Source organism: Aulonocara sp. 'chitande type north' Nkhata Bay, linkage group LG8 (genome assembly GCF_057382095.1).
Source record: "Aulonocara sp. 'chitande type north' Nkhata Bay isolate Kocher_YH1m ecotype deep benthic linkage group LG8, A_spYH_male_GT1.1, whole genome shotgun sequence".
In the NCBI taxonomy this organism is placed as follows: Eukaryota; Metazoa; Chordata; class Actinopteri; order Cichliformes; family Cichlidae; genus Aulonocara; species Aulonocara sp. 'chitande type north' Nkhata Bay.
Window position 1 is genome coordinate 23,541,462 of NC_141351.1, and position 26,166 is coordinate 23,567,627.

At 41.3% G+C, this 26,166-nt stretch overlaps 1 protein-coding gene across 1 annotated transcript in view; it reads right to left on the reverse strand.

Moving 5' to 3' along the window:
- The window catches only part of LOC147323815 (corticotropin-releasing hormone receptor 1-like), a 97,630-nt gene that overhangs the window by 8,417 nt on the left and 63,047 nt on the right, over positions 1-26,166 (reverse strand). The window contains exons 7-13 of the mRNA XM_086304429.1: positions 21,820-21,940; positions 20,788-20,941; positions 17,750-17,810; positions 12,345-12,417; positions 4,637-4,722; positions 3,682-3,817; positions 3,384-3,425 (exon numbers count right to left, since the gene is read on the reverse strand). Coding sequence (XP_086160555.1) covers positions 3,384-3,425; positions 3,682-3,817; positions 4,637-4,722; positions 12,345-12,417; positions 17,750-17,810; positions 20,788-20,941; positions 21,820-21,940 — 673 coding nt within the window. The remainder of the gene's footprint in view (positions 1-3,383; positions 3,426-3,681; positions 3,818-4,636; positions 4,723-12,344; positions 12,418-17,749; positions 17,811-20,787; positions 20,942-21,819; positions 21,941-26,166) is intronic.

Below are 26,166 nucleotides of genomic sequence, written 5' to 3' on the forward strand. Positions count from 1 at the left end.
TGAGGAGACTGCGAACCTGGAAGTGTTTCTGCTCTAGAGACAGCCACACCTGCCGCTCGTCGTCCTCTGCCAGCTGCAGCAGATTACGCTCGTCAAGGGAGCGGCATTTAAGACTGTAGCTGAGCTGAGGCCGACACTGCATCCTTGAGTCAGAACTCGTCAGTACAGCTGTGGACTTGGTATAAACCTTTGAGAACGTAGATTCCCTGCTAACCTGTATGTGTCTATGTTACCAGGAATCTGGAGCGGAGTGTGGGAGTTTTTGGAGTCGCCACTGTTTCACCTTTCATGAACATCTGCACTGTGTGGGATTCAGGGAGAATCGCCACGGGACCACAGTGCTGGGATTTTGTATATAGTTGTGTGTTTTCCACCCCCTGTCAATAAATCCACTGTCCTTCACACAGAGTCTCGCATTTGGGCCCTACTTTCACTGCAACTCCACGGTCTTTGCCATCGCAGCCCGTGACACACACACGCATTTCACTTTTCATATTACAGGAGCTGCAAATATTTTTTTCATTAACCTGTCATTTTTTTTCTCTTGCTTTCTTAATAAATGATCATTTAGTTCACAAAATGCCAGAAAAAAAGTGTGAAGTGTTCAACCTTTTGCTTCAATAAGCAAACACGGAAATTTACAACAAAACCAGAGAAAATCTGAGTTGCTAAAAGCTGCATTCTCTGACAGAAGAGACTACAGTTTGCTTTTCAATTAACCGTAGCTCGATATTGATTACAGAAGTGAACGGCCTAAAAGCCATCTATTGAGTCCAAGGCCAGGAATTAAATCACTCAACCTGCAATCAAACAACAAGTGCTCTGCCACCTGAGCCACAGCCACCAATTTATTAATGCCTGTCAGTGCTGGTAATTTAAGGTGATCTGCTCACAGTGAGGACAAAAACAGAATGAAGTGGCCTAAAATTGTTCAGCATGACACAAAAAATATTCAGTTTCAAGTTGGGCTGAGGACACAAAGGCAAAATCAAAAGCTAATAATGCAACGCTAGCTATCCTCTCTCTCATAAAGAAGAGGAAGAGGTTGTGCCACAAACTGCTTTGAGTGTACCTAAAGATTTCAATACTTAATACTCATTTTTTGGGCAGCTCTCTTCTTACTATTTGCTTTTAAATTTTGAACTGTACACATTGTTGTTATCGCCCAGTTACTCTAGTATTCCAATAAAGAAACAAAATGCCAGGTTTAATTTTTTAAAGCAACATCTGATTGAAAACTAAATTGGTTACAAAATGGGTTTCTACTCCACATGCATAGAATAGAATTACCAAAGCCTGTTTAAAAAATAAATAAATTAAACAACACTTCTCATCAGCTGTCTTCCCCACAGACCAGTCGGCTGAGAAACCGATCAGGATCCTTGAAGCTCGACTGAGAATGCTTTGTCTGCTCTGTTTTATTCTAGGCAATAAAATAAAACAAAACAAACAAACAAACAAACAAACAAACAAACAAACAAACAAACAAAAACCCAACAACACAAATTCCCCTTTACCAGAACAACCAACTATAATGTCGAGCCTACAATATCTCTGATTCTGTTTTTCAGACAAGACAGAGAAACTGTCAGTGGTGGTTCAATCTAAAAATGTTTTTCAGGTAATATCTACAGTTATCCACCCAACATCTCTCTCCCTCTGCAAAACTCAGCTCCATGTAGCTGCCAAAATAGTATTACAAAACCCACTGAGGTCGTCCAGAAGTCACATTAGCTCTAAAACATGCAGTAGTTCAAACACAGAAGATCTGTCAAGTTTGGGCATGAAGCCTCGCTGTCTGCTCCTTGAACTTTGCCTCGATGTCCATGTTGGACTTTAGATTAAGAAAGTCGAGAACAAAACCCCACACGAGCAACTTAAACTGTCAGCCTCTCTCCCGAGTCTTTTACTTGCTGAGCTAACTGATCCTGACAGTAATTCAGCCACACCATGAGTTTATAATGCTGACATCGGGGCACAGGGGGCGATGTTTGTGACAGTGCACACAAGAAAGTTCGTCTGATCAAGTGCAGGTGTGCTTGAAACGTTACAGCTGTCATGATGCAATAAATAGGTACAGTCGGAGTCGTGCATGAGCTGCTGATGTTTTTTAGCAAAAAACATCCCAGACATGTTTGTAATCTACCAAACAAGGTCCACGTTGTGTAGCCATCTATTTACACCCATTTAGTAAAGACATAAAGATTTCTTCATTGCAGTGATCTGACAGATATTTGCTGCTGAACCTCTTTTGTAAATGAAAACAAGGTCAGCATCTGTCAAAACTAATATACAGCAACCAGTTTTGACCTGGGCGTTAACGTGTCTGTTTTAGGCACAGCTGCTGGGATGTTGCTGTTTGAACTACTTGCGTTTTGCTTTTTTTAAAATTTATTTAGAAACAGTATTTAGATCTATTACAGTAAATACAGCTAATCTGTACAGATGTTCTTTATTCCCATAGGAATCATCTAGCGCCCCCTTTAAGCCAGTTTCATCATCAGTTCACCTTCAAAACATCAAGCCACAGCTAGACTTTGTGTTTAACGCTCATGCCCTGAAATAAACAGTGAACATCAGCAGGTTAGCATGCTGGTGTTAGCAGTAAGGCACCACTGTGCTGATCTGCAAAGCACCACATAGCTGCTAGCAGGGCTGCACACTCTAAATATAGTCTTTCTTGATTTGACAGATCTGCATCAGCCTAAAGCTCACCGGCCTCAGCTGCAGCATCTGTTTCACTTCTGCTATCTATTTTGTTCTGCTTGTATCGTGTAAAAGAAACAGAGAAACAACTGCCAGCACGCTCGTAAGCCGCGAGGAAACATCTGCAGATGGTGCAAAGAGGCAATGAGGACTGTTCTTGTAGGAAGGAAGGAACAGGAAAGGAGCAACACTTTATACATTTGTTACTACTTACTGCTTAAAATGTGCAAAGACTTAAATGTGTTAAATGTGATTTTTTCTATGGAGCAGATACCAATTAAAATGCTAAAACTATGACTAATATTAATATTAAACAATGAGCGTATCAAACATAAAGTAGCATTCCTCCGTGCTTGCATATTAATACTGGAGTTCTATTTTCAGAGGGTTTCACCCCTGATTTCGCCATGAAACCAAATTAGGGCTGACACTGTCATAAAGTGTAGCGAGTGATGTCACTTATGTCGGCACATGACAAGTCTTAATTGTGCCCTGAATATAAGTGCTTCGAGCTTTATCACTCTGCTCCCTGCAAAAAAAACACACATAGGAACATGCAGCCACCGAAACGGCGAGTGGAACCGCCTGAAGACGGGGAGATATAAATAAGTGTCTAAAGCAAAAGGGGGTGGGGGCTTTAAAATGTTAAATCAATAAGGCGGTGTGATTCTGCTTACCTCGCTGTTTAGGAAGCAGTAAAATACTGACACAAAGAAACCCTGTGTGAGAGGAAGGGAGAGATAAAGAAAGGACAAAACATGAACAAAGAGGAAGCCATCCAAAACATCAGCGCTGTGATCCTGGATTAATCACATATACACAGCAGCTTATCACACACATTCATTTAATCATTTCCCAGTCCCATCATTACAATTACTCTTTATCCCCCCCCCCCCAAAAAAAGAAATCCACCCACACAAATGTCATTATACTCTGATTGTCTCTGAAAGGCTCCACTGTTTAAACAAATTGTACCTGGAAGGATTCCAAGAAGGAGTTGAAGTAGATGAAGACGATTTGAGAGATCTCATCTTCCCCTGGGTTGACAAAAAACAGCATATAGGTGATTCCCAGGAGGGGGAGAAGGACGAGCGTGGCCTTCACGGCTTTCCTGCAGGCGAAGAAACCACAGATCAGACAACCATGACGGGCAGGCTCAGCTCACTGTGTGTTAAAGGCTCTTTTTGGATCCTTTTACCTGACTGAGGATTAAGTGTAAATCGTGACTAAGATCCAGGGTCTCTATGCTTCAGGTACAGCAGAGCACATTCAGTTCGTGGCTTTTTCACAATAGCATGGCTCATTTACACACAAGGTGTCCTTTACTGTCCAGTGGAATTACTGAGAAGAATAAGTCACTCTCAACTAGACATTCAGCGTGCAGGGTTTTATTGTGAAGGGGCATGTTTTAACCCAAACCATTCACTCAAACCTAGCCTTACCCAGTTTTTGCTGTCTAAACCTGACTAAATACTATTTAGTACATTAAACCAACCAGATTTTTAGTGGCTAAATATTTAGGCTTTTGCACCAAACCTAACCAAGTCAGTTTTAGTGGCAAAACCAAACCAAATCCTTCTTAGTGCCCAAACCAAGCCAAACATAATCACATTATTTTTAGTTGTTTTTCACAGCGAAAGTGAAAACAAGTGAAAAAAAAAATCAAATAAATTATCAAATAAAAGAAAGCAAAGGAAAGAGACACAGATGATCCAAAAGGACATGAAAGAAGATTTCCTGAATGGAAAACCTGCAAATTAAGTCTTCAAACTTCCAACTTCCTAATGTGTCTCTAAAACTGGCTAATGTAGTTGGCAGACTTGCCAAGGAACACATTTTCTATAACAGGTAGAAGCAAAAGCAAGTGGTATAAAAAAAAAACCACACTACAATGAGGAAGTGTTTTCACAGCAGGTAACGTTCAGTTCACCTGTACTGGATTGTCTCTGATGTCGTAGAGGCTCGCAGTTTGGTCATCAGGATTCGTACGATGTTGAAGAGGAAAATGAAATTGATCTGTGGAGAAATCAAACAAAGTAAGCATGGTACTGATTATGTAGGAAATTTTATCTGAATTTTATCTCTTTTATTCTGACTGGGTAATATGGTGTCTGGTGGGTAAATACTGGAACAAGTGTCTGTATATTTTGTGATAGTTTCATCCTTAATGTTTTTCTTTTTTTTTAATGATATGGACTAATCTCATCTGAAATAAATAAAGGTCCTGTAAATCAATGTGAACCTCTTTATGAAGGCTTTACAGTGCGTGTCAGTGTCAGAGAAAGGTTATTTTGTTTCCATCTACTCCTCATTGATGTGCTCTTCATATTGCTTAACCCCTTTCACCTTTCGTTTTCCTTTAAATGGCTTTTAAAATGATTTTAAACCTCATTTTCTGACATTATTGACTGCTGCTCACTGAGGTTCAAGGTTTCTTCATTAGCACCCAGGGCATACTTGTTGTGCAGTAGATAGAGTCAGAACTACAGAAGTGTTGCATTAATATAGATTGAAAAAACCACAAAGGTAATAAAGTAAAAAAACAAAAAAAAAACAAAACCACATTAAAACCTTACATTTAAAAATTAGTCAGGGAAGGTGAACCAAAGGAATGTGAGCTGTTCTTTGCAAACACAGGACTCACCTATAAGATTATAAGCCATTTTTGTGGTGAATTTTTGTTTTGCAGAGAATATGTCCCACATGCAAATCACGTTTCCTTCAAAACATACAGTATGTGTTGTTGCAATTCACTTGTGCTTTGGCATGCTGCTCAAACTGCCAACTCTGGGGCTGACAAATGGCCATTTGAGGCTGGCTCCAAGAGCAAATCGGTCCCCATAGACTTGTGTATTAAAATGCCCAACTTTACTGCAGAAATAAACATGTTTACAGCCTGGCTTTGCCTGCTAGGCTTCACCTCAGTTAATTGGGGTCACTCAACTGGACCACTTGACTGTATTTCTGTCAAGATCAGTAGAGTCAAAATATGATTGCTATTCCATCTACGGTAATTTATATCCGGCTGTGCTGCAAGGATCACGTTCCACAAACATGTGTGGAAGGCCTAAGGCAGGGACAGCGGTGGTACAGAGCAGGCAACAATGACATCGATGAGACTGAGGTAGTCAGGCATGGTGTGAAGAGGAGGGACCTGATAGAACGTGGGTTGCAAAGCTTCTTGCAGAAGCAGCAACAGCCATATGCATGGTAAAGAAGCTTAAATATCTAGATTGATATGGGGTTTACCAAAAGGATGTGGAGAAGGGTATTAGATGTGCTAGCTGCTTAATGAGGCCCATTCCCAGTTTGTAGTACCATAATCAGTTATCTGTCCAATAATATGGCAGTTATGATCACAAGTCTGTACCTGTGTCATTACCTGTGCAGTTTATGAATACAGCTTAATAACCAAGCTCTGCTAATGCTAACATCTCATCCAAGCAAGGTCTGAAGCTGAAGCTTTAAAATGTGCAGACACCAGCGTGACACGACATGCTGTTTGTGGACTTTAGGCAGGTTTTCAATTCCTGATTAACTCATTCACTGCCATTGACGTCTATAGCCGTCAATTGCAGTGAATGAGTCAATGGGTTTAACTCATTCACTGCCAATGGCTGGCAGTGAATGAGTTAAATATTGCAGTTTGTTACATTTCACATTTAAAAGTTATACACAAACATTTAGTGCCATTGAAAGAATGGTAGCTGGGCAGGTCAGTGCATTAACACAGATTAATATGTCCAGTTGCAAATGTACTTGCATATACTTGTTGAGGTCATGTACTTTGGTACATTTTTTGATGCACCTTCACTAGTACTTTCTTTTCAGCTACTGAATATCAAGCACCGATGATGACAAAGTGCTTCTAGAAGAAAAACAAATATTTTGAAGTCCCCATCTAAGTGAATGGGGTAAAGGGGCATATGTTTAGCTTTAAAGATCACTGGGCTGTTGTAAGGATGTGGATTGTTGGACCCAAATGCAGAATGCAGGTGACAAAAAAATGAAATAAAAGATGAGTTTTAAAAGCTGAGGAGAAGTTCATGACAATAATGTCCAAAATGGAGTTTGTTATATAACCACGAGTGGCATCGAATAACCCAAGACTGCACACAAAGCTGCACAAACTAACCCTTGAACAATATAACAGTCAGCACTAAGCACTGAAAACTCACATAATAAAACAGGAACTAAAGTGTAAAGTTACTACAATGATAATGAAAACAGAACATGAATCAAACCTCACCCTCACAATAATCAGAAACTTAGAGGGCTTTAAAAGCAATAAAACTAAATCCTGTACAAACCCGAACAGAGAAATATTAAAGGATCCAATGCTTAACTCTGTAGGATTATGACATGAAAGTAAAGAATCACCAATAAGAGCCAATAAAAAGCGTTTCAGAAGTTTGGCGTCTTTGCACCAAAACAAGGTTTAAAAAGGTTTTTCCCTCCTGAAAAACATACTATGCACAGGCACAGGTCAACGGCCGCCTTTGGCAGATCAGACTTCGCCCAGATTCCCAGATCTCCTTCTTATTTAATATCTCCTTATCATCCATCCATCCAATTCAATTCAATTTCAATTCAATTTTATTTATATAGCGCCAAATCACAACAAAAGTCGCCTCAAGGCGCTTCATAGATACAGAGAAAAACCCAACAATCATATGACCCCCTATGAGCAAGCTCTTTGGCGACAGTGGGAAGGAAAAACTTCCTTTTAACAGGAAGAAACCTCCGGCAGAACCAGGCTCAGGGAGGGGCCATCTGCTGCGACCGGTTGGGGTCATCCATCCATCCATCCTCTTCTGCTTATCCACTTCAAGATCATGTGGGAAGCTGGAGTCTTGTTGGGTGATGTAGACCTTTATCATTAACACATGATACGGCTACATAATGTACCCACTAACTACATACTAATTAAACTCCATCCATCACAGCTGTGAAATGCTACACGTTAAAACACACTGACAGTTTATTTTTATTTTTATTATAGATTTTAATCACTTTTAGCTGATGATAGTTTTAGTGTTTCAATACGGGGCTTCTGCTGCTTTTACACACAAGTAAAATGATTTCTTCTTCCACCCTTTATGGCAGCAGGATGGAGATGACTCAAAATAAACAGAGTGTGCGTGTTGATGGTGTTGAAGTACACGTCAGTCAACGTTAACAGCTTCTGTACAACAAGGAGCTCTATGTCGATAAGGCACTAAGCTGTTTAAGGCTTTAGTTAAACAGGAGGCTTTACTGGCACAGAGAGAAATCTAACATAATGCCTACATTCTCCTTTAATCTTGCTTAAAAAATGTTCTTTGTGTATCTAAAGTGCTTCTTGAGATTATTTTTCCACTGTGTGACGAATGACAAAATCAATAGCTTGTGAAATAAGTGTGAAATATGTCACATGGGAGTAAAAATAGACATAGGAATACTTTCCAGGGCCGGTTTGACCCGACCTTGGCTCGAACAGATGTATGGCAGCCTCTCAGGGACCCTGCACTCTATTGGTCTAACTAAGCTCATGCAATTTTTAATAACATCCCAGATTCCTTCATTAAGGCAGGACATTACTTTATTGCTGATATTAAGAGCCGCTGGTGATGATGCCTGGAGAGTCCACCGACGCAACACCCTCAGAGAGCAGACCACGAATTTCCTGGTGACCACATGTTCACCCCGTCGGATTAAGTGCTGGGCACAGAGATAAAAGCCCGCAAGAACATGCCATTGTAAGGAAGACTGGAGAAATTTCAGGGAAAGTAGCAGAGAGATATTAGAGCAGACAGATATGTGCTCCAGGGGCGAGTAAAGCAGGAGCGAACACAGTAAAGAGCCTCTTGAAGAGATGATTTTTCCTTTTTTTTTCAAAGAAGAGAGGATAAGGATGTGCTGTTTTGGATGTTGGGTGGGGAGGTCACTCGACCAGTCGAGAGCCAGCAGGGACAAAAAAGTCAAAACTGAGCAAAGACGTGATCAAACAGTGACAGTGTGTGAAGACGTGGACTGTAGAGGGGGAGGAAATAATCTGATCCTTCAGTTAAACAAGACCTATTCTGCTTCTCCTAATATTATCTCATATATATCCTGTTCAAGTGGACTTTCAAATCCAACAGGGCCAAAATGTTAAGTTTCAAATACGGAGGTTTGAGAATGGACAACTCATCTCTGTGAGCTCATAGCTCAGGTTTCAGAATACTCGAAACCAAAAATGGGCAAAAAAACGACCCAAACCATCTCAGTCCGGCTTGCAGCATCCTACAAGGAATGCTAAACAACCCCACTGCCCAAAAACAACCCAGTAAAGGCAACATGATGCTTAAAGCCTGTACTTCTATTTAACTTGACTCTCGCTCATATGTGTTACGTTTTATCTTTAAACGCTACACTCTCAAGAGTTATAGATGGTGCAAAATGATTTAACCTTTAAAACATCTGCATTTGTACATAAGATCTGCTAACTTTTACTTATATATATTTAAGTGAACTGTTGTTTTTTAATTAGTAAATGTTCAGTCTACTAAATGCTTATTGTAAAGCTCTATTATGTCTTCCAAAGACAGTGTTGGGAAGGTTACTTTTAAAATGTATTCCACTACAGATTACAGATTACATGCCCCATGTATTCCGTTATGTTACTCAATGAGAGTAACATATTCTGAATACTTTGGATTACTTAATATATTACCATGCTTTTTTACAACTACATGAATGTACTATTGCTGTGTGATTTATTACCATTACTGAAGGACACTCGCCATACCAATATCAACATTTAAATCTTAATATAAATGAGTAACAGTAGGTGGACATTAGGTAAGGCTGCACTTTTTGCAGCGATCTCGTGTAGAAAACTATTCCGCGCGTATATAAATATAGCTTACTTACAACTGGGCTTGTCAGACACTCTTTTTGGCTGCAGTGGTTATTATTATATTTACATGCTTCATACATGCTATGCCATTATGCCGCAGTAGAGGTGACATGGGCCGCGAGATTGAGACACAGACATTAGAGCCTCTTAATGCGTGTTTTGTTTGGGTTTCCACTGGAGTGAAATGATCAGAAATAGAGAGGGGACAGCCTAACATATGAAACAGGAAAAGACCGCCATGTAATCCATTAATTTCAACAAAGTAACTGTATTCTGAATACTACCTTTTTAAATGGTAACTGTTTACAATTCTTCATATTTTGTATTTTAAATACGTAACGCCGGCACATGTATTCTGTTACTACCCAACACTGACCAAGGCTCATGTTTGCCTGCCCCAACAAATTGTTGTTAAAACGTTTTGCTTCAGAGGGGCAACCAATCAGAAGAAAGCTGGCTTGGTTCAGGACTGGAATGAGTGCAGAGTTTGTTTGAACATTCGGGGCACACATTAAGTGCGAAGGGTACACTGATCCTCTCTTTTACCTGCCTGTCGACCTGGGACCTCCCCTGTTATTCATGTCCAGATAATCCCAAGTAAGACAATTTCATTCCATCACTCTCTTTGGCTCTCGGAGGAGGCGGACACACTTTTTCTCCTCTCCCTTATCTTCCCTGCTTATGTCCTTGTCTAGTCTCGTGGTTTTTTTGTATTTTCCCTGGAACACTCTCACACAGTCTGTTCTCTAAAACCTAAAAGAGGAATTATGGATTGGATCAACTGGTCCCTAAATGCAATTGACACCCCTTTCTCAACGAGAAGTTTGGGCTCGGGTGAGCCTGAGTGCTGAAGATATCTACCTATTCGGAACCATGGTAACAGGGTTCTGGCTGATCGGAGCTGGCTTGGCCCTGACTTATCGAAGAATTAAGAAAGCGGAACCGGCTGTTCAAACCCCCACAAGGCTGCCCGCTGGGATTGGAACGATAGGAGAGGCGTGAGTTTCTCAAAATGGGCTCATTGAGTCAGCACGGATAAGATCTTGGAGAAGCTACGGCTGCTGTGAATACTCAGAATAAGATCTCTGACTGCAGACTGGATACATCTCGGAAGGGCTCGCTCGGAATAACATCTCAGGGCGCAAATTGGACTGCCGTGAGTTCTCAGAAATTGGCTCCTTGAGCACAAGAAATGACAACGTCACAGAACGCAAGTATGGCGAAGCTCGCGGCTCTCCAACGGGAGATTGAGAGACCAGTGTTGGACTGTAGAACTGCTTTGAAATTCAGATGAGCTGTTTGCACTAAAGTAAAAAATACCATCCCTTATGTGGATACCCCTTTGGTGCCAGCTGCAAGGCTGGAGCTGAACAAAACACCCTGATAACGACTGTGTTTAGTCTGTTCCTTCCCATTCCTACCCCGGATCCAACGCCACCTCCAACGCTTACCTCCCCTCTGATGTGGACATCGGGTCAGTTGGAGGCGCAGTCGAAAGATTGCAGCGGTCCCAGATCAGATGTACACACTGGAACTCTTTCCCATGTTGCTGTCTGTGTTTATTGTGCTATGGTGTGTTGATATCTGTGCATTATTATCCTTCTGTGTTACACTTTTCGATGTTTTTTTTTCCTCGCTACCTAGCCTGACCTGTCTCCTCAATGTGATGTTTGTATTGTATGTACGGTCGGCAAGGTCTGTCATCTCGGTTGTGGGCAAAAGACCTGCAACTGACAAATAAAGGCTATCTCATCATCTCTCATCTCATCATCATCAGAGTACTAGATACTTCAGAGATTAACTTGGCCAGTCAAAACTCCCTCTCTCATCTTCTACAGAAGTACCGATAACCAGTTTGAGCTGGATCTGTCTTTTGAATCCGATCTCTATTCTAATATTTTGTATATTCAAATGATATCAATACATGTAGATGAAAAACAATGCATTTATATTAGGACATATCTGTAAAGGTGATTGTGGTAGAGTAAAAGTGCAACATGTTCCTCTGTGTAAAATTACAAAATAGAAAAAGCGTACTCCTCTAATTCTTACATTTAAGCACAGCACTGGATCGATTCTACTTATCTACATTGCAACAGGGGACTGAGGACAGTATTTTGGATGCTCAGACAGGAGAGGGTTAGTCCAGATGAGAGCTGAGCAAAGCTCACACGAGTCCCCAGCTATTCTGTAAAATCTCGAGGACCTTTCACATGAGCCCCGCTGAAGGGCTCAGAATCACAAGGGACGGCTGGCAGGGCGAGGGTGAGTCACAAAAACACATATCCGAATGCTGAAGGAGAAGTCTTTCTTGGAGCTGACATACAGTTTAGAATGAAGATTAATCTCAGCTGTGATTTGACGGCAAACTGGATGCAGATGAGAGATATTTTCAGTTCAAGTGACAAGACAGATTTGCAAAAGCTGATTTGTGATGAAAGGCACCCACCCCAGGGGATGGAAATAGCCTAGTGTAAGAGATAATTCCTTCAAGACTGAACATATATTTGGACTTTATTCATGTTTTTATGCCTGAAGTCCAAAATGAGTCCCAGAGGTTGTCAAGTTAAACGTTAATCTTGATAGAGCTAACGTCGGGCCGGCTCATTTATCATTGAAATATGTGTTCAACTTTCCAACTTTCCAACGCCTGTCAGGCATTTCCAAGACATAATGAGGACTAATTGTACCTGCAAATTATGTCGAGCAGGTTCTGAAGCACATGCTACTACTGAAGGGCAAAAAAAGAGACTCTTACCACTAAAACCAGAATCATGGGACCTTGATAGATGTAGTCGGTGTACACGCCAGCTCGCTTCCCAAACCAGCACCTGAAATGTCAGCAAAAGCAATCAGTCATGGTTTGTTCTAACGAGCAGGTCCATTTATATTGTCACTCATCTCCCCCCCTTCGGTATGTGTTGGCATTCATTTCCCAATGTGTGCTCAAGGGGTTTAAACATGTGTTTTCCAGTCAGTGATTCACCCAAAATATGAGTTATAGCCAGATTATTTTAGCCAGAGGTGGGAAATACTCTCAGGACTTTAACCCTTTAAAACAAGTAACATTTAAGGGCTTCTGTCTTAATATAAATGAAAACATCTGCCAGCCTCGTGAGAACAGAAGAAAGGATCTTATGTAATTTTCTTGAAATGAATCAAGAGGGAATAAGGCAGCTGGTGGCAGCTGGCCCCTGCGGTTTTCATCAAATCGTACTCAAACAGGATTAAACCGAGCATTTGTTGGGGACTATTTTTATCTGTGTAATAATACAAACAGCACTCTTCCACTACCTGTGCCACACCCTTGTTTGTACAGTCTCTACTCTTAATATACTGATATTCGTGCGTAAACAGGGGCTCCAGTAAGTCTGTGTTCATTGATGAATTACGAAAAATGCTCCTTGAGGACAAACTGACCCCTTAAAAATGAAAGAACCACAGAGTGACTCTGTTTCGATAATTAACCCTCTGATGTCTGAGTCCTCACTGATAATGAGTTTTAAATAAAAGTTCTCCAAATTTGTGGCATTCAAGAAAGGAAAAGCACAATAGCACACACAAATAAAAAACTGTATCCCCCACCCCTACCACGAAAAATCCCATGTCTCTATCTGAGGGATTGTGTTTCATCATCGGCAAAGATTTAGGCCTAAGAGTTAAATCAATGGTAATCTTTTTCTGGAGGATTTCAATCAGTTTGTAGAGGAATGGATTAACTTAGCGTCTTGCTGTATTTCTTTTGAATTTTGTGTGTTTGCTCTCCATCATCTCTGCAGCCTGGTTGCATTTGTTCCCTCTCTCCTCATACCGTCGACATGGTTTTGTATCTGTGTATATCACTGGCCTTCATTTAATTTGTTGTTTTCTTTTCACGGAGCACTTTCATTTGTTCCCGTGTCATATTTTGCTTCCGTGTTGTCGGGGTTTGTTTAGCTGATTGCTGCCTCGTGTATCTGGGAGGTTTGCGTTCCCTCCTTCAGCTGTCAGGTCTTTGCAGCCTGGGTTCTTTTTGTTGTCATTTTGTTTGGTTGTTGCTTTCCTTGAGCTTTGCTTATTTGGATTGTGTGTTTTGCTGCTCAGCTGAGCCCTGTACTGTATGATGCAGGTTGATATACTGAGGATATCTTCAAACTGTGCATGTTAGTCTCAACCTAAAAACTGCAAAGCAGTGTAAGCGCTCACACGATGGCGTTTAACAACTATAAGACCACAAGTCACAAACTAAAAGAAGGAAAGAAAAGCTTGCAAAATGACTTTTAAAGGCTTAGAGTTAGACTTGAATTACAATGGTGACTTCCATTAAATTATGTGTTGTTTAGATCTTTTCATGGAGTATAATAGATAGTATAACTTTAGCCTTCTTCAGAATCAGAATCAGAATCAGAAACTTTATTGTCATTGTCATGAGAACAACGAAATTAAGAATGGTCCCCGATCATTGCATCATCCCTAGCAATATCAAAATATAAATAAAACAATAAAATTCAATAAATAAAATAGATAGAATACTTAAAATACTAATAAGATATAACAGTAAAACATTCACATACATTCCCACACACATGCTTCAGACCGTGCATAGATTAACACAAGAGTGGCGTGATGGACATTTTTTTGTAGTATTCAGATGTGTTATTGCAGTTGGATAACAACTGTGTTTGAGTCTATTAGTCCTTGCTCTGATTGCCCTGTACCGTCTGCCTGAGGGCAACAGTTCGAACAGGGAGTGGCCAGGATGTGAGGTGTCTTTTATGATGTTTTGGGCCTTTTTAAAACAGTGGGCGTTGTGTAGAACTTCCAGTGTGGGGAGAGGGCAGCCAGTGATCTTTTGGGCGGTGTTAATGATCCCTTGGAGTGCTTTCCTCTGAGCCCCTGTGCAGCTAGTGTACCAGATGCATATGCAGTAAGTTAGAACACTCTCAATGGTGGCTCTGTAGAAGGACACCAGCAGTTTCTGTGTGATGTTATTCCTCCTGAGAATTCTCAGGAAGTACAGTCTCTGTTGGGCCTTTTTCAGCAGCTCGGAGGTGTTCACACTCCAGGAAAGGTTCTCCTCTATATTGACTCCCAGGAAGCGGAAGCTTGCCACCCTTTCTACACAGTCCCCATTTATGAATAGTGGTTGGATCTCTGCCTTTTTCCTTCTGAAGTCTATTATGAGTTCTTTGGTTTTTGAAGTGTTGAGGAGGAGGTTATTGGCCTTACACCATGACGTCAGCTGCTCCACCTCGTCTCTGTACGTAGACTCGTCTCCCTTGGAAATGAGCCCCACCACTGTGGTGTCATCTGCAAATTTCACAAAGATGTTGCTGTGGTGGCGAGGAGTGCAGTCGTGTGTGTAGAGAGAGTAGAGCAGTGGACTGAGCACACAGCCCTGGGGTGAGCCAGTGCTGAGACTCAGGGCTGAGGATGTGTGATGGCCAACTCTGACTCTCTGTCTACGGCCCGAGAGGAAGCTATTGATCCACATGCAGGTGCTGTATGGAAGCCCCAGGTCTTGTAGCTTGGCCACCAGTTTGTGTGGAAGGATGGTGTTAAAAGCTGAGCAGTAATCCACGAAGAGCATCCGCACATAGCTACCATGCTCTTCCAGGTGAGTTAATGCAGCATGGAGTGCTGTGGCTACAGCGTCTTCCGTGGATCGGTTTGCTCTGTAGGCAAACTGGTGTGGATCCAGGCTGCGGGGCAGGGCTGCTGTGATGTGTCTGCGGACCAGCTTCTCAAAGCATTTCATTACCACTGGGGTGAGTGCCACCGGTCTGTAGTCATTGAGGCCGGTGATGTGGGGCTTCTTAGGCAAGGGGACTATGGTGGAGGACTTCAGGCAGAGTGGGACAGTCGCCTGTGCGAGGGATTTGTTGAAAATCCTGGTGAAGATCCCAGCCAGCTGTCCTGCACAATCCCTCAATATTCGACCTGGCACACCATCAGGACCCGCCGCCTTCCTCGGGTTAACAGCCTGCAGCATGCGCCTCACCTCGTGCTCTTCCAGGGTGAGGGTGGTGCTGCTATGGGTGGCGTGTTGCTGCTGTGGCTCCAATACCTCCGGTACCCTGGTCTCAAAGCGGGCAAAGAAGATATTCAGCTCCTCTGCCAGCTCCAGGTCACCGTCCGCAGCTCCGAGATTGATCTTATAGTTGGTTAGGTGCTGGATGCCTTGCCACACCTGCCGGCTGGTATTACTCTTCAAATGGTCCTCGATCCTCCTCCTATAGTCCCCCTTTGCCTCTCTGATGCCTCTCTTCAGGTTGGATCGGGCTGTGGTGTAGTAATCCCTGTTGCCAGACCTGAACGCAATGTTCCTCTCCTTCAGCAGCTGCCTGACCTCCCGGGTCATCCAGGGCTTTTGGTTGGGATAAGCCCAACCAAAAGCCCTCTGTAATTCTTGAGGTAAAAGGGTTGGTTCTTATATTGTATAGTACTTTTGAGTATTCAAAGTGCTTTATGCAACATGTCTCATTCACGCAAGCACTTCCTTTCTACAGCTAAGTGCTGTTTATCTAATACTCACACCTTGATGAATGCATCAAGGCCAGTTCTGGGTTCTCTGCAAGGAAACTTGCAGACTAGATTCTATTGTCTTCTATATATGCTTGTCAGAGAAATCCAAAAGGTTTAAATTCTCTCCATGCAAAATGCTTTGTTGTATCTTCTCTGAGTAGTGAGTAGTTATGCAGCATGACGCTGTAACCCAGTAAGAAGTGAACAAGCTCTGTAACCCTGAAAACTTCTGGTTAAGGTTAGAGTGAACTGTATCGTTAGCCTTTAGTTCTCTGTTTCAGTGTTTTACATTAGTTTTCTGTTTAAGGCAAGCTTGTAGAGTTTTTTGTAACCTTTCTAGTCTTGGATCTTTCTGTGTCAAGTTTATGTGTGCTTCTGTGTGAAAACACTTCCTGCTTTATCTCGGTAGTCTCTTGACCTCTGTCTTTTTGTTACCATTGATTAGCTTCACCTGTTTCTTGGTCCCCAGCTGTTTCCACTCCTCATCAGCACACAGCGCGTTCGTCTGTGTGTATATGTACCTCGTGTTTCACTTAGACCTAGTTGTAATGTGCTGTGCTGCCTGGATGTTATTACTTTGTATCTTGGACTTTGTTTTGGGTCTGTTTTGGATTCACGTTGGAGTTTTTATCATCCAAATAAACAGCTTGTCTTCTGTTTCATCAAGAGTGCCTCTGAAGTCTGCGTTCGTTCTTCACAGTCAGTTTCAAGACATCAGCTAGACCGGAGACGTCAACAACCTTCAGCCTGACTGCATCATTTACTGGGAAGTGTTAAGTAACACTAATATGGTGCCAAGCAAGCTAACGAGGTCCTTGGAACCCAAATATCACTTCTGAGGGAAACACTGCTTTCTGTAAAACATAGAAATGGTGTGAATATTTGACTGTTCAATCACACCCACGGTCTTGCACTGGTCAGTGGGATAAAACTTTATTCGGTTTAAATGAGCTGTGTAAATGAGCTGTCTGTGCAGTCTTAATGTTTCGATAGACAACTCGCTGTCAGGAAAATCTCATTAATGCAGTTGCGTATACTTTTTACTTATCTTTGTGTACGTTTCCCTCTGCAGACACTTTCTCTGCTGCTGATGGGAGCTGGAACCAAATTTCTTGAATGTGTCATCAGACTTGGCCATTAAATTGATTCCGATGCATTCACTGCTCTAGCGATTTTTATATTTCTGGCAGCAGGATGGTTTGTGTGGGGGGACGGAATCAAAATAAACTACAGCGTATGCTCGTGGTAATGAAGGAATATGTCACTCACAGTTTTTAACAGTTTCTGGACCACAGCAGAGCTCAGAAGCACAGGGGAGTCAGATTTAGGACTTTGGAGAATCTGGTTTTGGCCTTTTAATTGCATTTGGTGACAATTAGAGAAATCTAGCGTATCAACCGACTTTTCCAATTATTCAGCGCCCGTTTCTAAATTGCCGAATCAATTTTCACCTCACTAATAGGTGTGAAAAGAGAGCAAGCACTCCCAATGAAATGCTGGCAGGGCTAGAGTGTAATTAAGAATATTGTACAATGCAAATGTGATTACGGCTGATTATTAATAGACATTCATCTCCCTAATGTAACGCTTTGCCCTTGTCCTTTTATTACCCGGATAGAATAAAAAGTTCCTTGTTGAATATCTTGAAAAGAGGCTTACTTCTCATTGTCGTAGTAGAGCTTCCCGATGGCCCACGCCACGATTATCGGGAATGGTATACCTGTAAGGCAAAAAAACACAAAATGACAGGTGGTTCTTTCATCTTTCTCTGCTATTCAAATCACAAAATATCACTCCAGGGATTTCATGCTGGAATATGAAATCCTTTTCTTTTTTTTTTAAAGCACAGCACCAGTGACTGCCAAGCTCTGTCAGGAGCAATTGTTGTCTGTGTGCCGTGATCCACAGATGCAAGCCAAGACTTGTCACCATCTGAATGTTTCTTTGTGAATGAATAAAAAGCTGGACTCTGGCTGACGATAATGCGGCGTGATCTCATGATTTACCGACTTATAAAAGCTTAATAAAGCAGAAAAAACAGCCATCACTCACTTTTAAATGATACTAACAGGAGCGTCAAGACCCTACGAGCCAACGAGTCACACATTTAAGTCAAATCTCTGGAATATTTCCACGCTGCGGGAAATTTACTGTCATCAGCAGGAAATTCTCCCCTCACAGCTCCAGATTACTTGATAAATTACATTTTTCTTGCAGTGTTCTCCTCTTGTCCACCTCCTGACTTGTGGAAAGCAATGATGTCCTCCCGAAGCCAGTGATCCAACATATAGCGAAGCACAGAAAATCTGACCTTATTTATTTTGATGAAATGTGCTGCGGTCTGTCCTTCACACCGAGCCTTCACATCATCCCCGGAGGGAAATGTAATCCAGCTAGACAATACACCTAATCTCAACAACTCAAAGTTTAGTTTGACAATGTGAAACAGGCTGACAGTGAACTGCACACCAAGGCATTTTCCAGCTGCCGCACAAAATCCTGAGATCTCCATCAAGTCAACTGCCTCCTGCTGTTTGATAAAATAGCATCTGATGTTCAGCTACGTCTTTTGAGATGAAACTCACAGCTCTGAAGTTCATAGTTGGACTCTGAGATATCTCTTTGATAAGGTTTTAGTCACACGGGCCTACAGGCTTTTTTTCTAGTGGCCGGCAGGTTGGCGGAGTTTCGATATATTTGTAGGCCTGTGTGACTGGGCCAACACACTCCCATTAGTCAAAGTGAATCTAACCCTAAAGCATTTAGTGTCCTTAGCTTGACATTTTGGGAATTCTTTCTGAGAGATTAGTAGGAAAATTAAACCTACTTTCTTGACTTTAAGTTTTAAATTAGGACCAGAAGAGGTTAGTTTAATGCTGGAAAAACTACTTTACTGTTGCCTCACAGCAACAAGGTCCTGGGTTTGACTTTGTGTGCAGGGTACTCCACCATCCTCGAACAGTACAGACATGCAGTTATTGTGGATAGGTTAATTGGTGATTCTAACTGAATGGTTGTGTCTTTCTGTGCGTTAGCTCTGACAGTGGAAGAATAAGCTAGATGAACCTTTAGAGGTTATACAGGCTCTCAAACCAAGCTAGCCACCATCTTTTATCTGTATTGTCATGATGTCGGTGTAGCCCAGCTAGAAAAAAAGAGCAGTAGAAAGTAATTTTTGGGTGTATGATGTAAACGATTTAGTCATTTCTTTTTTTGGGTTAAAGGAAGAAGTGAACAAATCAGATGATTTGTTGCCTTTTCATTCCTGTTCATACAGTGCCATGTGCTCGGCATACTAATGTTACCGAAGCCGAATCGCTAGGAGTTGCAACGGAGTCTGCTGCAGCTTTTTTGGTTGTTCCGAATTTCACCCTGTTCAACGTCAGGTTTCTTGTTATCTGGTCAAAGGATGACTGGACAGACGAACGCAGTCTGAAGCAAACCTCCATCGAGGAGCAGTGATTCCACAGTTCCAGTTAAGTGGAACCCAAAAGTGGGTAGGATTTGCTGAGGTTTTATTGAAGGCAGAGCTTCGTTCCCATTGAAGCTTCCTTCACCGGCGTGTGGTAGGACAACAGTTAAACAAACTGAACAGCCCCAAACATCCATCAGTTATCCAACATTATTCATTCATACATTTGACTCAGAGAAAGCTGTATGCGCACACTTTTATTTAGTTTGTTATTTTTAGGGGGGAACTATTTTGTATTTTATTGTTTCAAGTACATTTATTTGCAGCTGCTGTGTCAAATATAACAAGCTGTGCACTGTTTACCTTGGTGTGGTCCTTCCTTATTGATGCTTATACCTTGGGCTCCTGTCAGTCCTAGATTATCTGATACTGGCCTAGTGGGAATTTGGTCATTCTTGCTAATAAACCATAAGTAGGGTTACATCAGGTTTCTTTTGCTGTTTTATTTTGAACTGCTACAATTTTGTTAGTTACACTTGTATTAAGCCTTTCTATCACTCTATTAAGAAGTGTTTGATGTTCCACTTAATGAGATTTATCTAAACTGCTGTTATTAAACCAGTTGGTTTGCTTTGTAAAAAATTCCGCTCCATCTTTCTCAAAGTATGCATGAGTGTGGCTTCAATCCAGTACTGATGTACTGCTAATAAAATGCCACTTGATGGTGTGTGAATGTATTAGTTCTTTCAGAGTTTCATCATATTTGCATCCTTGCATGCGTCAGCTGGGGTCAGATATTTGTTTGTTTTTCCCTTGCTTTGTCTGTTTATACATATTTTAATATGCCTGAACTAGTAAAAAAAGCTGTTTTCATATATTTTTGTGTGCGTCAGATGACTGGAGTACGACACTGAGCCTGCAATGCAGCCCTTTAAAACTGGATTTTACACCACCATCACCTTTTAAGCCATTTACAAGCTGCTGCACCGTCCTGATTTATTGTAACTTGTTTTTAGTCAATGATGATTAGGCTTAGTTTGGTAAGTAGATAAGATTTGTTAAAAAGCTCTTAGATTTGTCATTAAGTGGTTATTTAAGCAAAGAAAAAAAGACTCTTAGTGGTCCAAAAATCTACTGAACTGATCTGGTAACTATGAGCCAATTTAATCAGAGAGAATTTTGGTAAATGTTTCCCATTTTCCCAAAATGTCCTTGTTAAATATTAACTGATAACTGTAGAAGTGTTTTGCAGATAATTCAAGATAAAAGCAGTAAGGCTGCTTACACCAGCCGATGCAGATGAACATCCACTTGCGGAGCTTGTCGGTGGAGTAGGTGAGGACGATGGCGGTGTGGAGGTAGCAGCCCTCTCCAAACATCCAAAAGAAGTTGGTGGAGTGGAAATAGTTGAAGGAGGCGGTTACAAGGCGACACCATATCTGCAAAATGAAAACAATTATCTGCATTTAAGCAGACTTAAATGTGTAGTTACTGAATTAAATTCAGCCAAGACAAACTGATAATACTTCTAAAAACTGCCATATCTACAAGCTGTTATCCATGGCTTCGTACTTGCTCTTGTTCTAGTCTTACTTTCACCTGACAAATTAAAGGCAAAAATGTAAATATTTCTACATTCTGAGAACAATTTAAACTAATCAAGCTTAAACTTATTATGGAAGACATACTTTTATACCTTAATGAATTAATTTGTTTCTTTTTTGTTATGTCCAACAAATAATTTAATTCAGTAAACAAAAATATTTCAATCTAACTGTAACATATAGACTTTATATCCATTATTTACATGGTCCAGCCTGGTTCTGCCAGAGGCTTCTTCCTGTTAAAAGGGAGTTTTTCCTTCCTGGTGTCACCAAGTGCTTGTTCACAGGGTCGTTTGATTGTTGTTGGTGGGGTTTTCTCTCTAATATCGTAGGACCTTTACCCGACAATATAACAGGTGACTGTTGTAGTGCTTGTTGTTGGTGATGTATCAGTGAGATTGGACTCAACTGAATTGAATAAAAAGAGTAAAAACATCATTTTCCTACACAGGCTGACACACAGAGGTCTACCGGCATTAGTTTCACACCTGGATTAATACATATGTTCTTCTTCCATCAGCAGGACTGTTTATGGGATTAAGTCAAACTAAGCTAGAGAGTTCTGGCGCTGAAGGAACATTTCACCCAATAAATATATTTGGCTCATCTCATTTTGTTTTTAAGGCATTAAAAATACTGTTAAAAATCTCCTTTACTTTAAAACCAAAGTTTAGGGGTTTTTTGTATTAAACCTCACATAAATGGGCTCATACCACGTTGCTCTCGTGCACCTCGGGGCTCATGGTCATTTGGACGATGAACCAGGTGGCGTTCCTCAGGATGAAGGCGGTTATGAGGTTCCAGTGGATGATGTTTCTCAGGCAGCGGATGCTCCTGTGAGAACAGAAGTAGGGAAAACTCAACTGCTGATGCTGCTTTTCCAACATTTCTCTTGTTGTTAGGTCACGAGCTTAATTTAATTCTGAGAAGAAAGATAAAAAAATATATATGTAGTTTAAAAGCAAACATGTGAAAGCTGGCAGGAAATATCTGATTTAATTATCTCCTCCTGCTGAGTTTGAGTCTATTTTTGACAGTTACAGTGTGACTCCAACATTACAAATTATAATATCGGAAACACAGAAAATGAAGCTGATAGATAAGAATAACGAGTTGATGTAGCCTCAAAAGGAACATTTCCCATCAATCCTCACTTATATAATAAGAAGTAAGACTTAATTCCCGCTCTACTCTTTTGTTTGTGTAATGCCCTGAAAGCCTGATGTTTTTTTTCTTTTTTTAAATGCGGTAAATAAATTCACTCGGGGATACAATTAAAATCTGCCCAAGTGCCTCAGAGCGGGCGCTTGAAAATAGAAACATACGACTGCACGGACTGAGCAAACCATCCTCGCTCGCTGCAGTGACGGCCACGTTCGCTGTCACCAGCTGACGGCATTATCAGCCGGCGAAGGCCGCTTCCTCTTCTGCCAAGCATGAGTGACGTGATTTATTTTTCAGCATGCATTAATTCTTAATAGGTGTCACTTTCACTGGCTTTGTGCTGACTGAGCAGATGCATGAGCAGCATTTTCCAGCAGCATTGTATTTACTTATTTATTATATTGCACGTTGTACAAATTGTATCATGTTTTTTATTTCTCTCTGAAGACGCTCTACCCCATTAGTAACATAGCAGGCTTCAAAAAGCTCGAACACCGTTTGGATTAATTACAATGTCATTTTAAATAAGGTTTTAAAAGCAGCCTTGAGATGATAAAAATCAAATAACTTTGTGTTTTTTAAATCCCGTTGTTCCACAAATGAGAAGATAATTTCCCCACATCATGTTATAATGTTGCCACCACGCCAGGAGCACAGCAAGCACCTCACTGCCCTCGGCATGCTGTCTGTGGGGGCAGTGTGGCCTGGTGGGACCTAATTAAGAGAATGGCTACATGCTCCTGCAAACAAGTCTTTGTTAAAGGCACAGTAAATTTGTTTTTCTTTTCTTCTAATCTCACAAATTTTTAAAATGTTATTATTTTATATTACAATCTTACTTGATCTGGGTTTTTATTCATGTGATACTGAACATACAGGTCCAGAATCATACGACAACCGCAGACTCAAATTTGTAGCTTTGCATCTGTACGCCACCACAATAGATTTTAAATCAAACAACCAAGATGTGATTCAAGTTCTGTTTAGAAATTACTGCCATTTTTATACAGTCCCATATTTTAGACAGTAATGGATCAGTCGGCTGATGAGCAGCTACATGTCTGAGTCTTGTTCCCGTTGTTATTTTGTAAGAAATTAAGCAGATGAATGAGCTCGAGTTGATTCCAAGTCTTGAACCAAGTAACTCTTAGTATGAAGGACAAAAAGGTTTCCATCATTAGCCTGAGATCACAAAATAAACCTATTAGAGACAGAGCAGAAACCTTAGGACCTGCCAAATCAACAAACCTGGTGCATTCTTAAAAATGAGGAACACCGAAAGGCCCGAAAGGCCACAGACGACACCTGAAGTGCATTTAGACAGAACTATTTGACTGAACTGAGGTTTACTGAGGTTTCAGAACAAGGTGCAAACCACTGGTTACACTGAAGATCAGGAAGGTCAGATTAGACTTTGAATGGAAAACATCTAGAAGAGCCTGAAGAGTTATGGAAAAATAAATATATAAATGAAACAAGGTGAAGAATGATGGGAAAAAATGAGAAGGTGTTTCTGGACTTTTAGGTTCTCCTTCATTAAGATTTCTTTGTTCTTAGCTTGTTCTTAGCTTGATTATTACATTTATATGTATATATTTTAGCTAGTTTGATCTCTCAGTGTCTCCCTCCGTTCATTCAGTTTACTCGCATTCAGCTTTAATTTGCTAATCACATTCTCCCATGTATTGTCTCTGGTTTTACCTCCTGTCTGTTGTTTACCTTGATCATATTCAGCTGTGTTTAGTTTCCCTCCTGTTTCATGTGTATTTATAGCCTGTGTTTTTAGTTGTGTCACGCTGTGTTTCAGCCCTGTGAAGTTCCTAGGGTGTTCCCTGCTGGTTTCTTCTGTGTTTTTGGACGTCGGCCACAGTAAAGATTCACTTTTTGTTTTCTTCTAGTCTGACTCTGCAGTTTGCATTTAGGTCTCATCTCCATGCATTTCCCGACACGAGGAGAGAAACAGTTCCTAATCTGAAGCACACCACATCATGGAGGGCATCGTATGGGCGTGCACGGCTGCCAGCAGAACTGGGTCACTAGTATTTATTGATGATATGACTGCTGATAGAAGCAGTGGAATGAATTGTGAAGTACACAGGGCTGTACTCTCTGCTTAGATCAGACAACCCTTCACAGTGCAAATAGATCCAAAGCAAACTGCAAAAGCAACCCAAGGAAAAGAAATGGGACATTCTTCAACGGACACATCAGTTACCTGATCTCAGCCAAACAGAGCAGAAGGCACAGAGGGAAGAGAACCCACAAACAAGCAGCAACTGAAGGTAGCTGCAGGCAAAGCATCTCAAGGGAGGAAACAGCATTTTATCACAGGCTAGACTTCAGACAGTCAGACACTGCAAAGGATTCACATTCATGTTAGTTTGTCCAATTGATTTTGAGTATCTTAATATAAAACGCCAGTGACAGTGCTACTAATATGAAGTTATAACCAGTCAACACTACAAAGGAATTGGCTCCTTGACCAATCACAGTGTCCTCCTTTTCTGTTGACAGGAAATGGTCTCAGAGGGTGCCAGTTTGAGTTGCTATCATGGCAGCTGTCCTAACATGATTTTTTAAAGCTTTGTTTAACGTTCTTTCTCCATTTATTGATAAAAGGATTAAATAAAACATTTATCGTACACATTTTTTGTCCCGGACATTATGTCATTGACGTTCTGTCGCTGATGTCGGCCCAATTTTCATTTTGGAACTACTTTTCCACCGAGGCTAGGCGTTGAGAAAAGATGGTCATCTGGCAGGTACTCAACGTCAAAATGTTTGCCGGGTAGTTTTCCCAAATCCTGCAAACAGGGGGAGAGACTGACAGACGACAAGAACATAACCCTCTTGGCAGATGTAATAATCCATTTGACACACCAGGAAAAATAAAGATTCTCCAGAGGAAATGATGTTCAGTCTTCTGCTGAAAATAGAAATGTGGTCTCAGCTCAGATGGTGCTGGATTTATGCTCAGCATGGCCACTGTGTTCCCAGTAATTCTGCTGCAGACACTGTTTGGTATGCAGGTAAGATCACGATGACATTTTAGAAGATTTGCTGACTTTGCCGCTGCTGTGCCCCTCTCTTAAATGAGGACAGTTTCGATTTCTGGCTTTCTCTGAGAGTTTCTTCCAGATATATTTGGAGCACAAAACTTAACTTTGCTTCTCAGCGTTCACAGTTCACAGTTTTGACAGTGTGAACAGTAAGAAGATGGATCCCTGGTAATCCAAGTGGCCCGGGTGGCCTATTTTTTTTTTTTAACCTGAATTATTGCACAGCAAGCTTTTCACTGTAAGTATTATGCCATGTAGCACACTCACAGTCTGCAGTGAGGAGCTCCACTGCTGGGCTAAGATTCACTGCAGTCAGATCAACTCGAGGAGTCGGTGTTATAGATTTGTCCGCGCATGTAGGGAAAACGTGCGAATCCTGAGGTGCATTTCAATAAGAAACACCCGGTTTATGATGCTGTTACATGCGCCACCAGTGACAGCTATAACTCTTAGAAACCTGATACAACATTTAGGAGGCTGAATGAGTTCCACTTTCTGATTCTGGGTCAGTTTTGGATGAATAACTGAACTGAAATGACAGTTTTACAGCTGAGTATTTATAGGCATCAACCAAAGTGGGGCAGCAGCTGCTCAGCAGGTAGAGCTGCATGTTCACTCGTCGCAGGGATGGTTATTTACTGACTCCTCTCAAATGGTCCTTGAGCAAGACGTGTCACGTTTGTTGAGACTCACATGAACACATGCTTTTTTATATAAACAAGTCAACCGGCTAAAATCAGGGAGCTGAATGTTTTCTGTTGAAGAGGTGCCATATGCTGTGTGATAACAGGGGTTTTATTGCCAGGGATCAGTGCGTAAATGTGTCCAGGAAGGGGA